The sequence below is a fragment of the Podarcis pityusensis genome, assembly GCF_964106645.2.
Source record: "Podarcis pityusensis genome assembly, chromosome: 6".
NCBI lineage: Eukaryota > Metazoa > Chordata > Lepidosauria > Squamata > Lacertidae > Podarcis > Podarcis pityusensis.
The window spans coordinates 98,022,722-98,040,728 of NC_138030.1; the positions used below are offsets into that span (position 1 = coordinate 98,022,722).

General features: G+C 45.4%; 1 protein-coding gene across 5 annotated transcripts in view; it reads left to right on the plus strand.

Moving 5' to 3' along the window:
• PDE4DIP (phosphodiesterase 4D interacting protein) overlaps window positions 1-18,007 on the plus strand; it is a 102,769-nt gene that overhangs the window by 55,789 nt on the left and 28,973 nt on the right. For 4 of the 5 annotated variants that reach the window (XM_081012010.1, XM_081012009.1, XM_081012012.1 and 1 more), the window contains 9 exons: window positions 647-826; window positions 1,119-1,313; window positions 2,262-2,402; window positions 2,948-3,029; window positions 3,918-4,009; window positions 4,269-4,385; window positions 4,740-4,877; window positions 5,419-5,531; window positions 5,958-6,094. In XM_081012010.1, the coding sequence (XP_080868136.1) occupies window positions 647-826; window positions 1,119-1,313; window positions 2,262-2,402; window positions 2,948-3,029; window positions 3,918-4,009; window positions 4,269-4,385; window positions 4,740-4,877; window positions 5,419-5,531; window positions 5,958-6,094 (1,195 nt within the window). The remainder of the gene's footprint in view (window positions 1-646; window positions 827-1,118; window positions 1,314-2,261; window positions 2,403-2,947; window positions 3,030-3,917; window positions 4,010-4,268; window positions 4,386-4,739; window positions 4,878-5,418; window positions 5,532-5,957; window positions 6,095-18,007) is intronic. The other variant, XM_081012011.1, reaches the window with a different exon arrangement.

Genomic DNA, 18,007 nt, shown 5'->3' on the forward strand with positions numbered 1-18,007 from the left:
GGCTTCCTGCCCACTCTTGAGACTGACACTGTATTAATGCAGCACTCTTCAAGACGACTCTTGCAGCAATTCCTTTGCCATTGCTTTTAGGTTGACTTGAGCTATGTTAGGGTTAATCCAGAGTTTCAGAGTAGCACTCAGCACAACTTAATTATACCTAATGGTGCCAACAAGCCAGCCCAACATTTCTATCCTCACATAGAATCATAGAACCGTAGAGTGGGGTCCTCTAGTTCAGCCCCCTGCAATGCAGCAATCTCGGCTAAAGCATCCATGACAGATGGCCATCCAAGCTCTGCTCTAAACCCTCCAAGGAAGGAGAGTAAGTCCACAGCCTCCTGTGGGAGACCGTTCCACTGTTGAGCAGCTCTTACTTGCAGTAGCTCTCCAAAGTCTCTGCAAAGGGCTTTTCTCTCCTGAATTGGGTTCTTCTGCAGCAGAGATTGCAGGAGTTGAACTTGGACCTTAAAACGTCCAAAGTATGCATACCACTGTAGAGCTGTGTGCCCCCCCCCCCCGTGCCTTGTGCAAAAAGGACCTGATGGAAATAGATGTTGCTTGTTTTGTACCATGAGAAATCTAGACGGAGGTCTGGCTTGGCCTTCTGTTGATCTCTTTGCTATCCACTCTCTCCCCTCTCCCGTAGGGAATGGAGAGCTTGCTGAAAGCAAAGGGTTTGGAACTTGAGCAGCTGTTGACAAGCTACCAGAATTTGCGCTGGTTGAAAGAGGAAGTTGAAGCAAAATCTCTCAAGTGGCAGGCAGAGCAAGAGGGAACAATCCGGCAGCTGCAGGCGGCTTTGCATGACAGGAATAAGAAAGTGGAAGTAAGTGAGAAAGGCAGCTCTGTTGGGAGGCCCTGGGACTGTTGCCCCATCCTCTCAGCCAGTGATTGATCCAGGTTCACAGTCATTCTGCAGGTACGACATTGTTACTAAACCAGAATCCAGAAAGCAGTTGCTGGTTGTGTTGATCATTGTACATTGCCAGAAATGGTGCAATCATAGTTGAATAACCTCTGAAATTTCCTCTTCTCCTTGATCTCAGCACCCTGTCTGAAATAGGAAGGCCTGCTTTCCTCCTCCCTCTTGATTATCCTTGTCATTGTCATTTCCCTAGGCACTGTCAGCAAAACTGCTATGCAAGCTGGGGCCTGGGCAGAGGGAGCTTGTGGAAGAGCTGTATCTCTGCCTTCAGCAGAAAGAGCAGATCATAGAGGAACTCCTCAGTGACAAGAGCCGGCAGACTGTGGAGCAAATGGCTGAGCTTCAGGAGTTGCTTCAAGCTGTCCACACCAGAGAGCAGCAGAGTTGTGTAAGTGGGCAGCTGTGCACTGGGGTTGGCACTCTTCTCTTGGGCTTTCAATGCCACTCTCTCCCAGATGCATCTGCAGGCGTCTCTGTCTCAGCAAGAGAGACTCAGTGGTTGGGGAGGTGGAGCTCCTGCATGGCTACGATGGCTACGTTCTTCCTCTGCTTCCAGAGGTAATATGTCTCTGGAAACCAGATGCTGGGACTCAGAAGTGGGGAGGATGCTGTTGCCCTCAGGCCCTGTTTCCAGGCTTCCCATGGGCATCAGGTGGGCCTCCGTGAGAGGAGGATGCTGAATGGCCCTTTGGCCTCATCCCTTGGGATTTTTCTTACGCCCTCAGGTTCTTCTGTCTAGTATGCTTCCTTCTTTGTGTATTCTGTTTAGGAGTCTTTCCATATCAAATATTTGTACCTCATGCTTGGGCTCTCATGATGGGCTAGGGATTCTGTGAGCGCACTCCCCACCCTGCTGAGTTGCTGGATGTGGTCTCCGAGGGGATGTTGGAGGCTTGGCATCCACACCCAATCTGCCTTGTCTGGTGTGGCTCAGGCTCGCAGTTGCCCCAGAGCCCATGGAATCCTACCTCAGATTATACCTGGTTCAGCCCATGTGGCAGGGTGTGCTTTTGATCTGTGGTGTACTTTTGATCTGGGCAGGAGTACGCTGATCTAGAGTCTACACTGCTGGGTGAAACTGCCACCTCTCCCGAGTCCCTCTCCCACCAGTGCCTGGCTGCAGCTTGTTTCTGCCTCTGTGGCAGAGGGACTCGGGAGCAGCAGTGGTTTCACTCGCAATATACCACCAGGAAGAGCCGCATTCACAGTTGGCCCTCATACCAGTCCTAGGTGAAGTATCAGTACTGCCCAGAGTGGCTGGGACAACCCAATCAGATGGGCAGGGTACTACTACTACTACTATTATTATTATCATTATCATTATTATCATTATCAGATATCTTCTGAGAAAATGGCACGGGCTTTAATAGAAAGAAGTTGTGAGCTGCAAGATTTACGTCAGCAACTGCAGGGCCAGCTTTCACAAGAGAAGATGGAAGCTTCCACTGCCCATCTCCTACAGAAGGATGACTCGGAAGTAAGAATGTGCTTCTGTGAGAGAACATTCCCTCCCAGAGGTTGGCCTGAGAGGGGGAGGGGAAGGCCTGCTTGGAAAGAAAAGGGGTGAGGAAATGGAGGTCCACGCTGCAATAATCTGTGCCCTGAGCAGACTCTTCCATCTTCAGTGGTGCTCAGCCTCAGCCTCCAGTGCCGCTTGTGCCCAGGGCTTAGGAATCAAGTGGGGAAATGGTTGCATGATGGCCTGGCCTGGCCTGCAAGCCCAGGACCATATGGAGAGAAATGGTTTCTAATGATGCATTTAGCACCATATCTAGCTTGGCCCTATGTGTGCAGTTTTAAAGCAAAGTGTTTTCAGAGCAGAGCCTTGAAGTCTTTCCTAAAGGAAAGAAATGAGAGCAATGTTGAAGTGAGTGAGCAGAATTGGTGCTTCTCAGAGGGAGAAAACAGACTGTGAGCAAACACTGTAGTTTCTCATTGTTCAACTTTGGAGTTGAATACTTTATTCAAACTCTCAAGGCCTATGAATTATCAGTGAAATAATGTGTATATTTATGTTCTTAGGCACTGAGGCAAGAAAGCTCAAGCAAGAGCCCCACTCCCATGACATCTAAGAACGGGGATGGCCATTTCAATGTGGAGAAAGGTTGGTCCATAAGCAGCTTCCATTCAGTTTAACCCTTGGCCACCCAGAATGTTTGCTGGCAGGAACAATTCAGCTGCTTCATGGTGCATGTGACCTCTAAGCCCACGGCTGCTTGTCAGGGAGATGGAGCTCTTTGCTTTGCCTGCAGGGGCCCTTTGCTCCTCCAGGGAACTGCCCCTGCCTGAGCACAGTGGGCAGGTGCTGCCTGTCATTGTAGTCCAGGGATGGGGAGCCTTTTGCCCTCCAGATGTTGCTTGGACTTGCAACTCCCATCAGCCCCAGCCACCATGACCAGTGTTGGCAGTTGTAGTCCACAGGTTCCCCATCTCTTGTGTGGATATCACTGCACTAGGTTTAATTTGGTGCACAGCACCCTCCTGTGTCCTGAAGGAAAATCACCTGGCTTTGAGACTGCCTTTCTGGCACTGGGTGAAAGCTTTTTTATTAGTCCAGGGTTTCTTTGGGGAAGAGGGGAGGGGGAGCAGCTGACCTGTTAATCTCTGTTGCTAATAATGAATATGATTCTGTTCTCCCATTATTTATTTATTTTGCTTTGTTCTTATTAATTTTTATTAATTTACTTTGTCTCCTGTTCTCTGCTGATCTAGGAGTTTCTTTGGGAATGCCCTAAATAAATAAAGCTGAATCAGCATGTGATTATATAGTTGCATGCATCTTTCTCTCTGTGTGTATTCATTTAAAAAAAAAACTTTTGGGAGGAAAGTGGGATCCTTAACTCTTTTTACTCTGGTTGTTTTTCAACTGAAAGTTCCCCTTCACCTCCAGTTTTTCTCTCCACAGGGATTGCACCGCTTTTGATTTTTAAAGTTGTGAGACGGGTTAAGAGGTATGAGATCCCAGCCTAACATTGTTCTGCTTTCTCTCCAGGAGCTTGGAAGGCAACTGCTGGACTTGAGGAAGAGCTTACTGGTGCCAAAGAACAGCTTGAGCTATTGACACAAAAGGAGAAGGAAAGCAGAGTGAGTCTGAGTCAAGGTATTGAGGAACAGAGACCCCTGGCAGCACAACCAGCATGCCCATGTGCTGCCTGCTGAGCGGGAAAGGAAGGGCTGTAGTTCTGGGCAGTTCTCCTAGGGAAGGATGCCATGTGCCAGCTGACAGATCTAGCAGACGGGCAAGCCTAAGACAGCATGAGAAACATTTGCCACATCCTCATGTGGCACTTCTCTCCCTTGCCTTCTCTTTGCTGTTACTGGCTCTCGTTTCTCTTCTCCACAGTTGGAACTTGCTGCTCTTCAGTCTGTCCTGGTCTCCCAAGAAGAGGAGCTACAGGTTCAAGCTTCTGATGTTGAATCTCTGACTAGAAGCATCCAGATAAAAGAAGAACTCATAAAGGTGGGACAAAAGGGCCCTGACTCTGGTTCTCTCTGGCTGCAGATATCTGCGTGTATAGTTTAGTATATGATTTAACACTGGCAGCAGAAAACCTTTGGTTAAATGCAAAATTATAAGAAACAGCAGAATGTTTTAATATGAAGCAGATTTAGTTTGTTTAATCGCAGGCCTTCTTTGGGATGTTGCAAATGAAAGACCTGTGTTGGGTTTTTCATTCAGGGCCTCCCATTCCAGATGTACTCCACACTTTAATGATGTGGAAGATCTCTTGACTGGAAGTTGGTGGTAGATGCATGGCCCAGGGCCATGACTGCACTTTTCCATTCTCCAAGTCACTCTCTCCTTGACTTCCAGGACTTGCAAATGCAGCTGGTTGACCCTGAAGAAATGCCAGTAGTTGAGCGACTTTCCCAGGAAGTGTTGATGCTTCAGGAAAAGGTAGCCAAGATGGAACAGCAAGGACAGGAAGTTGCTGAAAACAGAAGACTGCAGGTATGGCAGAAAAGTGTCGCAGCGATGTGGTGAACACAGGCTAGTTTGATTTATGTCTGTTTTCTTCTCCTCAAAGTTGCTCAGAGTTACCTATGTAGGCTTTTCTCACAACAGCACTGTGAGACTACAGTGAGAGGGTGACTGGCTGAAAAGGACTGTGAACTTCCTGAGCAGGCATTTAATCCCCAAACGGCAGTCTAAGGGCAGCCCTCTGTTGATTGCACTTCACAAACCAAGTTTTACTCAGAGTAGACCCACTGAAATTAAGGGGTCGATTTCTCTGTCTGTGGGAAATTGGAGGCTTTCCTCCTTTGCAAAAGGCTCTGATATCAGCACCATTAAAAGCAGGCTTGGTTGAAGTATGTGGAGTAGTCCACCTGCATCTGTCTTCGGTCAAGATCTTCCTCAGGAAATAAGAGAAGCAAGCGGCATAAATGCAGCTCAGGTCACAATCTGGCACAAGGTTGTTTTTGCTTGACTGTTAAATAGCATTAAAACGCTCACGTAAGCACAAAGTGAAGGCAAATGTTTGCGCTTTCAGCTGCTGCAGGTGTTGGAGGGGCTGGCAGCAGAGAAGAATCAGCTGAATGAAACCCTGAAAGCCGAAAAGCAGCTCTACAGCACTTTGGTGAAGTTTCAAGCTCATCCTGACAGGTGAGGAGATGCTCTGTTCCCCTGCCTCCAGTGCTGAGGCATTTGATGGGTAGAGGCTGGAGTTTTCTTTGTAGCTGCGACTAGAAACTCTTTCGCTTATGTTCCCTTGCTTTCCCACCTCTTGCTGTTTGCTTGACATATCTACAAAGATTATAGGCTAGTTTAGTAAATCATAAACCCTCAAGGTGTTATTTGGAAGAACTGTTTGAATACCCAGCTTGTCAGAAGTGAGCACCCACCTTGCAGCACCCACAGCTTTCCCCTGTTTTCTCTCTGTTGGCGAGAGCGTTGCTGAAAGGCAGCTGCGGGGAGTGAGGTGGTTGGTGCTTTTGAAGGAATGAGAGTAAGTGGTGAGCAGAGAGAGGGTGGTAGACCTTGGCAGAACAACTCCTAAACTGCTCCTAATCTGCTTCCCTTTCTGCATAGCCTTGCCAGCTCTCAGCATGAACAGACACTGCAGGTGGAGCTGGACCGGGTCCAGGCCATCCGTGGTCAACTGGAAGAGGCTCTTGGAAGAAGTCTGGCTCACCTGAGCAGGCTGGAATCGCTGGATGGCATTGGAGGTGGGGAACAGGAGCGTGTGACAGTCCTGCCCAAGCATGCCTTCTGAGCTCTGGCTGTCACACTACTGCTAGCGCAGAGCAAGCCTGTCTTGACACTGGGAGGCTGATAAGGGCTTGCTGGAACCCATGTATGTGTCATTCATGTTCCTGGTACAATCTTGCCAGGGAGATTGTATAATAGATTTTGGCAGCCAATAATTCCTTTCTAGTGGCTCCCCGTCACCTCTTCCCCCATTTGGCTGAATAAAGATTCTCCCATCCCTGCTCCCTCAGAATCTGTGTTAATTGTTCTGTGCCATACCAAACATGCATTTGTCATAGAGGGTTTTGTTTTGTTTTGTTTTGTTTTGTTTTGTTTTGTTTTGTTTTGTTTTGTTTTGTTTTGTTTTCGGAGCCCCAGTTCCCTGTGTTTTCACCCACTAACTCCACAAAGCTATTTATTAATTAAATTATTTAATAGCAGACTCTTCATAACAACTCACAGGGATAAGCATAACATCAATGGAGGCAGGCCAGTCTGGGGAATTGCATGTTGCTTCATTGTGGTGATTTATGTGAATTGTTCCCTGGCTAACCTTGGGGAGTCTTTGGACCTTGATTTTGCATCCCAATTCTGGCACAATTCCTGTACTGCCATGCTAAGTAATGCACAGTGAAATAATAAATAAATAAATAAATAAATAGGTATCCCGCCATTCCCAGCCGAGGCTGGGCTCAGAGTGGCTAACATCATAAAAACAACACAATAAGCATAAAAACAGACAACAATTAATTAAAATACATCTTAAAATTAATTCAGACAAGTTAAAATCCTGGCAATTGAGAGTGGTTAATAATTGCCAGGACCAACTGTTTCCACTGATCATACAAGGACCTTTGAGCGGGTTGGGGGCCTCCTTCGGGCTTGTTTTATACAAACGAAAGTAAGTCAAACCGCATCCTGCCCAAAGGCCTTGCAGAACAGCTCCATCTTGCAGGCCCTGTGGAAAGATGTCAAATCCTGCAGGGCCCTGGTCTCTTGTGGGAGAGCATTTCACCAGGCCGGGACCACAGCCGAAAAGGCCCTGGCTCTAGTCAAGGCCAGTCTAATTTCCCTGGGGCCCGGGATCTTCAAGGTGTTGTTATTTGCAGACCGTAAGGTCCTCCATGGGACATACAAGAAGAGGCGGTCCTGTAGGTATGAGGGTCCTATGCCGTATAGGGCTTTAAAGGTTAAAACCAGCACCTTAAATCTGATCCTGTACTCCACTGGGAGCCAGTGCAGCTGGTATAGCACTGGGTGAATGTGATCCTGCAGCAAAGACCCCGTAAGGAGTCTTGCCGCGGCATTCTGCACCCGCTGGAGTTTCTGTGTCGGTTTCAAGGGCAGCCCCACATAGAGTGAGTTACAGTAATTAAGCCTTAAGAACTTCCTGACAGTAAGAGCTGTTCGACAGTGGAATTTGCTGCCAAGGAGTGTGGTGGAGTCTCCTTCTTTGGAGGTCTTTAAGCAGAGGCTTGACAACCATATGTCAGGAGTGCTCTGATGGTGTTTCCTGCTTGGCAGGGGGTTGGACTCAATGGCCCTTGTGGTCTCTTCCAACTCTATGATTCTATGATTCTAGGTGACCGTTGCATGGATCACAGTAGCGAGGTCAGGGCGAGAGAGGTAAGGGACCAACTGCTTAGCTTGGCAGAGATGAAAAAATGCTGTCTTTGTTGTAGCTGCAACCTGCGCCTCCATAGAAAGGGAGGCATTGAAGATTACACCCAAACTCTTGATGGAAGGCGCTGGCACTAGTTGCACCCCTGCAAGGGATGGGAGTTGGCCAGCCAAAGGACCTCTGTCTTCGAAAGAAGACCTGTTAACAGGAATCTCACCCAGGGTATCTTCATAAAACATCAGCCTATGCACATTCAAAGTCCTGTCAGAACAGCTGTGAGGAGTTACCTTCACTTGCAGGATTCAACCCAAATTTGGCTTTTGGCGGGTCCTAAGTTTAGCTAGATCCTGAGTGCATTCACAGAGACGGAATGCAAGCCTTCAACCCCGGACTGACATGGCTGGAAAAGATTGCTGTGGATGCAGGTGGCTAAGAGGACATGACCCCTGCCCAGTCAGTCAGCAAGCATTATGTTCCATTTCCCCCAAAGAACCCATGGATCTAATGGAAATTGTAGGCCTGTATTGGCTTTGAAGTGGCATTCTGTAAAGACAACATGTTACTTACCCTGAATTAACTCCCTTCATGCTTTGTAATCAGGTTGCTAATACCTCCAACTTGGAATAGTCAGCTTCCAAGATGCTTTGCTTTTGCTGTTCCTTGGTGCAGTACTTTAATGTGTGGGCAATGAGCTAGAAGATTAAGCCTCTCTGTGCGTACTTTTTATGACAGCAAAAACTAGCAAATTCCCAGTATAGGGCCCGTGTTTACCAGTTACTGGAGACAACAGAGGAGAGCTGCTTTCCTTTATGCCCTACTTGTCAGCTGCTAGGAGCATCTGGCTGGCAAATGCTGGAAATGGACAGACTTTATTGCTGTGCTTCAGACCAGAAAAAGCAAAAACTTACTGGTACATAAACACTAGATCAAATATTTCTCTTGGTATCAGTTCTCATTACTGAAGGCAGACCCAGAGGCCACAGAGGTGGACACTTCATCATTCCACTAGATTTGGAACTTTTCTTTGTCGTTCACCCATAATGCTGGCATTATTTATTATTGCTGCTGTTTTGTGTCTCACTTGAGAAGCAGATGGTGAAACTCTGACTGCAATCTTACATACCAAGAATAAGTGCTATTGGGTTCACTGGTGCTTGTGTCTGAGTGGATGTGTATCAGATTGTGCGGTGAATCCTACTTTTTTCAGTGCTTAACTAGGAAAAGAGCCATTGGCTCCTCATTGCCATTGTGAGTGTAACTGGGTAGCACACCACCTGTGGAATGCAAGCAGCCAGCCATTGTCCCATGTTCAGCTAGGAGTTGGGAGAGTGCTCCTAAATTCTTGTGTATCATGGAGTGTTTACTTGCTTTTTGTATGTTCTATATTGAAGTAGGTTCCTAGCCCTCATACTTGCTGGAGTAGGACTGAAAATGAGAGTAAAGCCTGCTGAAGATGCCAGGGAAACAAGCTCAGATCTTGGGCTTTGAAGTAGGAAGTTTCTAAACCATTTTGGAAAGGGCTGTTCCGTTTTAGGTTAGTTGAGGAAGAAAAACAGGCTTGGATCCTGAGAGCAGTTAACTTACGGAAATTCACAGAAGAGAAATTTCCTCTTCCTTCCCTTTGCCCCTTTCCTATACCATTCTGAACAATATAGGGTGGGTGTGGGGGCTTCAGGGGGAGAAGCCCCAATAGGACTTGCATTCTAATGTAAGTTAAAGTTGGCTACCAGGGCAGGGAGCTGGGCCTGGAAACTTCCTTTTTCTGAGCTTAAGTTCCCTTAGGATCCAAACCACGGGGTTCCTTCAGCTTATGGCAAGAGCCTTGTTGTGAAGCAAGGGGCCCCATGTCAGTCCAAGCCTTTTAATTAAAACGTGCCTAATATTGAAAGCCTGTTTTTCCCATTCATGGAATTATAGAAGAAACTGGGAGCCCTTCTACTCTGCACAAGTAGATGTTACACTGGGAATCAGCCAGTGGTTAAAATAAAAATAAAAAGTAGGACATGGGAGGAAGGGTGAGACTTCCATGAGGGCCAGAGTCGGGGAGAAAAGAGTTAAACTTCTCCCTTTACACAGCGGTTCTGACAGTAATCACGTTACCATACCTACTATTTTATTTTTAAACCATGCTGGCACCTAGCTTTGTCCTAAGTTGTGGATTCATTTGCCATCCTAGGGCAATTCTATTGCTAAATTGTGAATATATGTATTTGCCAGGAGGTTTCTCTGTTTACAGTACAATCACAATTTACTCATGTTTAATATGTGCAGTTTCAGCTTTATGTGTTTGAAGTGCGGCTGGTTGAAAGGCGGAGAGTTTAAAAGCAGAGAGTTTAAAAGTGCTTTTTGTGCAGGTTTTCCAGGTGTGGAGAGGGCCTTTAAGCTCTCTGCCTTATTGGGGGGGGGGGGTGCACACCAGACCTGCTTGGTGTGCCAGCTCTGGAAGGCAAGATGGCTGGCGCGGGGGGCAATTCTAAGGGGGCGCTTTGACTTGGGTGTATTTTGTGTATACAGTGGTACCTCGCAAGACGAATGCCTCGCAAGACGGAAAACTCGCTAGACGAAAGGGTTTTTTGTTTTTTGAGCTGCTTCGCAAGACGATTTCCCCTATGGGCTTGCTTCGCAAGACGGAAACGTCTTGCAAGTTTGTTTCCTTTTTCTTAACACCGTTAATACAGTTGCGACTTGACTTCGAGGAGCAACTCATAGAACGCGGTGTGGTAGCCTTTTTTGAGGTTTTTAAAGACTTTGGTGATTTTTGAAGCTTTTCCAAAGCTTTCCCGACACCGTGCTTCGCAAGACGAAAAAAATCGCAAGACGACAAAACTCGCGGAACAAATTAATTTCGTCTTGCGAGGCACCACTGTATGTGCCATCTCCAGAACTTAACTCCCATGCAAGATGTGATTGTACTGCATCTCACTCCTGGTTTTCTCCTGCCTGACCTTGATGTGTCACCCCTTCCTCATAGCTATTTACAGGCTGGCAGTGCCTAAACTTGTTATGCCTCCCATTTGTTTACTGGGCTGCTTTTTATGAACAGGGGCTCACAAGGTTCCATCTAAGACTTCTTCTGCCCAGGAAGCTTATTGTTTTTGACTAACAACACATGGAAGCAAACTTAAGTTTGCAGATTTTTGTGTCATCCACACCCATTCATTATGAGGCAGAATTAGCTGTGGCTTTCTGTTGCATGTACTGTGGCTGGCAAACCCAGATTTGTCCTCTCTGATACAGGCGAGAGGTAAGCTTTGGCTTGAATGATTTCCCACAAAGTGGCTCTCTTAATGTAGACACCTCCCCCCCCCCCCCCCGGCAATTGTCCCCCTGCCTCCTACGCCAGTCATCTAGTTACCTGTTACTTTCTTTGAACTTCTACAGCTTTGCCTTTGGAGTGTCATCCTGGGGTCATTCCATGCCAAATCACCTGGTGCCATGTGCTCTTACGACTCAGATTTTCTTCCAAAAAAAAATTATGTGTAGATACCAATGAGATAACCTCAATTTAATTTTTTTAAGATTTTTTTCGTCCAAAATTAGGCGCAGGAGAATTTAATTTTTTTTTTCCCCACGCGATTTAGGGTAATGCAATTTCTGTGTCCGTTTAGAAAAAAAAAATCCTGTTTCGCTTATTTTTCAACCAATTGGGCTTATTTTGGTATCAAAATAAAGCTAATTGTGGTCTCTTTCAAAATAAGGTATAAAAATGGTATTAGCTGCCACAGAAAAGGGTCACTGACCATTCAAAGTGAATTTTTGTCATTTTATTCCCGGAAGGTTCAATAAACCCTAGAGCACAAACAACAACTAACACATGTATCATACTTTTTTTTGTAGAATGGGCTAACCATGTACTTGTTATGTTTTAAAAATGAGGGTGTTTTTTGTCATTATAAAATAAATTGTTTTTGAAGTAAATTGTTTACCAAAAAAAATTTTTTTTTGGTACAGGTTTAAGGTCTCTCTGAGCTTGAAATAACTCACACATTTGTGAGAATAGATAAAATAGTACCCTCCTATGTTATAATGTCATCTGATATATTTTTAAAATTAAGTTTTATTGATTAATAAAAACAAAATTCGTCGTAGAGTCCTTGTTCATTTTATTGTGCAATGATATGGTCAAAGCTATTTTGTTTCCCATACATGTAATATGGTCAATGATGCTGTTGTTGTTTTTTATAAATTTTATTGGATTTTACAATTTAATATTCAACCAAATACAGTCATACCTCGGGTTGAATGTGCTTCGGGATGAGCGCGTTCGAGTTGCGCTCCACGGCAACCCGAAAGTAACGGAGCGTGTTACTTCCGGGTTTCGCCGCTTGCGCATGTGCAGACGCTCAAAATGATGTCACATGCATGCGCAGAAGCGGCGAAAAGTGACGCCCGCGTACGCAGATGTGCCATTGCTTCTAGATTCGAATGGGGCTCCGGAACGGATCCCGTTCGCATCTAGAGGTACCACTGTAACACAATGTAACATTTGTCATATAAACAAAAAAAGGGGGGACCCTCCCCATGACTTCCCTCAACTTCCCCTTCTGGCTTTTTAAAGATTTATTACTTCTGCTTAATTTTTGTCTTATTTAAATTCTTCTCATTTGGCTTATCGAACCTACCATGAGAGCACGGTCGAGTATTAAAATCAGGTGATCTGGCGTGGAATGACCCCCCTACGTAAAAGCTCCCAGTGTTAGTTTGCCATTGGTGGCTGCAGCCTTCATTCAGTCTCATTGCCAGCTAATGCAACATTGTGAAACTGGAAGGACAGGGCTCTCCTGCTTTTTAGTGTAAGAGGAGGGAGAACTTTGGCAGGAAGAGACTTCCTGATACTGCAAGGAAGTGGAAGTTTGTGTTGCATGTGCCCAAATTCTCCTGTCTGTACAGTCTCTAAATCAGAGTTGCCAGTTATTCAGCTATAGTGAGGGGGGAAAGTATTTGAACCCCTGCTAAATTTGCCCGTTTGCCCTCTGACGAAGAAATGACCAGTCCATAATTTTAATAGGTTTATTGTAGCTGTGAAAGACAGACTAACAACAGGAAAACCCCCAGAAACCCAGAAGACAAGAGTCAGAGATTGATGTGCATTATAATGAGTGAAATAAGTATTTGATCTCTTTGCATAAGATGACAGTAATTGGTGGCAAAACCCTTGTTGGCAATTACAGACGTTTCTTGTAGGTGGCCACCAGGTTTGCACACATATCAGGAGGTATTTTGTTCCACTCCTCTTTGCAGATCCTCTCCAAGTCAGTAAGATTTCAAGGCTGATGTGTAGCTACTCAAACCTTCAGCTCCCTCCACAGATTTTCGATGGGATTAAGGTCTGGAGACTAGGCCACTCCAGGATCTTAAATGTGCTTCTTCTTGAGCCACTCCTTTGTTGATCAAATACTTCCGCCCCCCACTCTGCCATGCAGTGTCTCTCCTATCAACTTGTCTTTCCCCCAGACTTTACTGGAGGTGGTGTGGTGTGGAATAGAGCAGAATGCAGGCTAGCAGCTCTTCTGAAGGCTGAGAAATGTTGGTGATTTGGCTTTGCTTGGAGTGCAAATCCCTCAATAAAACCTGAGAATGTGGCAGTCCTCTGTTGAATGAAGTATAGAGCTTTGTCCAGTGCATGTGTGCGCATGCATGATTGTCACACTGGTTGTGGTTGTGTTATTTGGGCAAGAATTTATATTTTCCCAGATCAGGGTTAGAAAGATGTCCCAGGCAGAGCTGCTAGGGAGGTCTGCTTGGAAATCAAGCCGCTGCTCCTTTGTGCATGGGCACCGATAATGAAACAGGGCAGTGTATTTCTAGCTCCTAAGCAGAGAACTCTTCTTCCGGTCTCTAGCCGCTCTGGAATAAGAACATTATAATGCTGCAGGAGCCAAGGAGGGGGTGTCAAAAAAGGACCGGGGAAGGGGATTTTCCAGCACTTCCGAAGCTTTTTGGCATTGTGCTATATAGTGATGAAGGGCTCAGGTTCAGGGTTGGCTTCCAATGGGAACGTGAGAAATCTCTTGCTATGTAGAGGAATGGGGAGAGGGGTCTAGAGAGGAAGGAAGGGCAAGGCTGTCCTCTTTCCATTTCTACCCTCACAAAACGTCCACTCTAGTGAAGGAAGGGAAGGTTTTCCCTCTTCTTCCTGGGCATCTTCCTGACCTTAATCCTCATCTCCAGATTACTGTAAACTGTTAAGGGGGCATCCCCCCCCCCCCCACATTCAGCAGTTTCTAAAAATTCTTTGATGTTTTGGGTTACTTTCTGATTTACAAACCAAGATACTTCTGCATACCTGGGGGACCCCATGGAAGCACCCCCTCTGTATACAATCATATATACAAAGACATCTAGCGTTCCTAAATTAAATCAAACATAAATAACACATTGTTTCTTTCTTCTGCCTCTTCATTACAAAGCAGTCCTGCTCAGGAGGGGCAGTGTCTAGAAATCTGGGGAAACGGGGGTAATAACTGTATTTTATTGCATTAAAAAAATACTCCTGCTGATAAATTTCTAATGATACAGTAGACCTCTCAAGATACCAGCAATCTCATTTCAGATTTATGCATAAAGTAGCAATAAAGAAGAATTCTTTTGATGGGTTTCTCATGGCCTATTATTATTATTATTAGTTTGTTAGAATAGTCTACAGTACAATTCCGTGCATGTTTACTTGAAACAAAACAGTGGCTTCAGTGGGATTTACTTGTAAATGCTCAGAGAATTACAGCAGTGATGCCTGATCCTACAAAAGTTTGCTCAGAGAAAAATCCTGCCGAGCTCACTAGTTGCTCCCAGTCAGGGGTGCCAACTTGAATAAAATATTGGAGGGGGTCACGTAAGCCCTGCCCCACATCATCACAAGACCATTTGAATGGCAATGCCCCTCAGCTTTGGGAGGCCCTGACCACCTCAGATATTTTATTGGGGGGGGGGGCAAAGGGACCTTGGCCCCCAGTAGTTGGCTCCTCTGCTCCCAGTCAAGGGTGCATAGTTCTTCAAGAGATACTGGCACACATCTGGCTCTTGTGGAAAGAATGGGGCCAAGACTCTTCAGGGAGCAGCTCCTATTGGGTAAGTGGAAGGCCAAGCCCAAATCCCCCACAAGGTTTTCCAAACCATGTGAAGCAAAGTAAAGCTCGAGAGTCAGCCAAATATTAAATGACAAGTTATGGTGCTATCAATGCACACAAGGGGAGGCGGAAGGCCTAAAGGCATCTGTAACCCTAACGGGTGTTTGTTCAAAAACAGCTCAGTGGGACCAGAATGCCGACCTTTTTTTTTGGTTGGGAGTGGGATGGAAAATGGGAGGAGGGGGAATGCAATGGAGTCTCCAAGAAAAGATTGGCTGGATGGAATGTGGAACTCTGAACAGGAGCACTCCTGTGGCAGGTCCCACTTGATAAGGGAAAGGAAATGGAAATCTGCTTGAATCTGAGAAATCTGTTAAGCCTTGACGGGCATGCGGGAAGTATGTGTCTCCAGGCTGAGCAAAACCAAGAAATCAATTGGGAAAGAGACCTTTACCACTCCCTCTCGAACAGCCCTTTCAATCCCATACTTTATAGAGAAATGCATCAGCCATGTAAATAAAATTTAATGTTGTGCAGGGACAAATATGATTAGGAAAAAACATTCTGCTATGGGAATAATGAAACCCAAGAGTAAACTGCTTTATATACAGAAAACATATACTGTATGATGGAACCAGACACCACTAAGAAAACGGCACAACTGTAAAACAGAATATGAGTTAAATCATTCCCCTTCAGAGTGTGTCGCCTCCCTTAGAAGTCAGAGTCTGCACAGCATTCTTAACATCACCTGGGTTGGAAGTTCCTTTAAAAATTAAAACTATTTATATCCAAGACAACATTAAAATTCATTATGAAAGAAAACCCTTAAATATAAGTAACATGAAAAGTCATTAGGTTCTTTCCTGTACTATAGTTTGCAGTACATGAGATTTTACTCTTATCTTGGGATCAATAAAATCCCACTGAGATGAGAAGGGTTTTCCCAGGCAGAAATGAAGCCCTGTTCATTTGTTCACTCAGAGCGACAGGCTGCTTCCATCAGAGCTCTTCCACAGACCTTTTGCCAAAGCTCTCGAGTTTAGAACAGGGAAGTTGTGGTCCTCTAGATGTTATTTGACTACAGCTCCCATCATCCATGACAATTGGCCAGTGGGGGCCGAAATACATTATCATCTTAAGATCCCTGCTCTAGAACATTAAGATGATAATTCAAAAGTGGGCTGCAGAATAAAGGAAATCGACCCAAACTGTTTCCTCACTGAACCTATTGAGGCATCTCCAACTCCCCAATTATTATTTTTGCTACCATGGCAGCCGGAGTGGTCATATTCAAGGGTAAGAGACCAACTAAGTCAGTAAACACACTGCCTTGTCTTCCTCTTTTATAGACTGCTTTTGGGTCCCCCAGGGAGATGCAGTTGCAGCAATCTTGACACCCTCTATTTTTGTCCTAGTGGGTGAAGGATAGGAGCTTCCAGGGTCACAGGACTCGGGCAACACTTGAGTAGTGGAGCCAAGTAGCAGTTTGAGCTTCCGACACTAATCTGCTGTTCATTTGTTCTAAATGTACCTTTCAATAGACAATTTCTTGATAGTTGAATACAGTATTCTGAGGCCATCAAGGATTGCATAAGGATAATTTCCTTACAGAGCTCCTGTGGTATCAAAAGTGCAGCGGATGAATACAGTCTGCGTGGGAGCACATCCCATGTTCTTTAGTATACAAGACTGGTGTTCCTACAGTAACCTCACCAGAAGGATTTCTGTATGTATTTAGCCTGATTTCTCTTTGGGCATGTGTGTTGCAATTGATTTGAGATCAGCGAGGTACTCTTGGGGACGTCTTCTTTTTGTGAAGGAGACCCTGCTTTTCTCAGAACAGATTTCCTATCACAAAATTTCTATAATATATCTACACCCAAATTTGTTGTAACTAGCAACCTGTAGGGTGAGTGCCAAGCTCAGTAAGCCACTGTTAGCATGTTCAGACTACTCTTCTTCCTACCAGGCCCATCCTCCTTTTATAATGCAAGGCCATCATGAGCTAGTGTGGCAGAAGAGATATTATACATTTGATAAGGCTGATTCTAAGCCTGACTTGGATTTTTTTCAGGGTGCTCTGCAGAAAGTTCTAACAGGATATCAACATAGCAGAGAAAGAGGTGCCAGTGCCACAAGAGGCACTTCATTGCAGGGGCAAGAAGAGCCTGCATCCAATCTGAGATGGATGCTCACTTTTCTAAAAAAATCAGAGTGGAAGGGATCCTTCAAGGCCACCCATCCAGCTGCTTAATGCACACAACTGGGTTTTGCTGGAACTTATTCATAGGCAGGCATGAGAGGAATGAATGGGGCCCAACAAGAATGACTTGTGTGCCACAATGTATACTTTTGTCCTTTAGTTTTGGCCCTCAGACCCCTCAAGTTTGTTTTTCAGTTGCTACCAATAAGCCAGAGTCTGCTCTGAAGGGTTGGAGCTCTACCCTCTGGTAAAATCAGAAAATAAATCTGCTTTCTGACCAGGAGGTGGCGTCACCACAGATGTGAAAACTGCTCTGGACACCAAGGCTGAATGCACACTGTATAGCTGAAACACATTGGAAGCACATTTTCTCTCTCTCTCTCTCTCTCTCTCTGTGAACACACACAGAGTTCAGAAGCACACCAGAAATAGTTTGTCTGCAGCCCTGAGTGAAGCTGTTTAAAGCCTAATTTCCTTCCGTTTAACAGATTATCATGAATGTATAGGGGGAAAGCAGTGAGATTGGTATTGTCGGAAGCTAATACCATGTGCACTACACAAACTAAATGGGAATGCAAAAAGCTGCAGACCCACAGCAAACTCCACTGAGGGCAAACCCTAAGTTGTACAGACTTGCTTTACACAAGACTAAATACCCAGCTCTTAAGAATAAGATAAGCTAAATTCAATCTGAATTGCTGCTGTTTGCAAAAAAGAAAAAGGTTGTTGTGTTGGCTGAATAACCCGAGTTTTGAGGAGGTGGGAGGGTCTCCTCAATTAATGTAATCTGTTTCCCCCAATTTTCCTACTTTCTCTGCTTCTCATTCTCTTCTTCTTGGTCATAGGGGTGTTCACACTACACTTATGTTGGCACCTGTCTGTCTTGAGTGAAGACAAACTGCTGCTTTAGCAACACCAAAGTGACCTCCCTGGGGCACAAGGCTGGGCAAGTGTGTCTGGGAGTCCTGGGCTGCCCAGGCAAGACCATCTTGGCCTT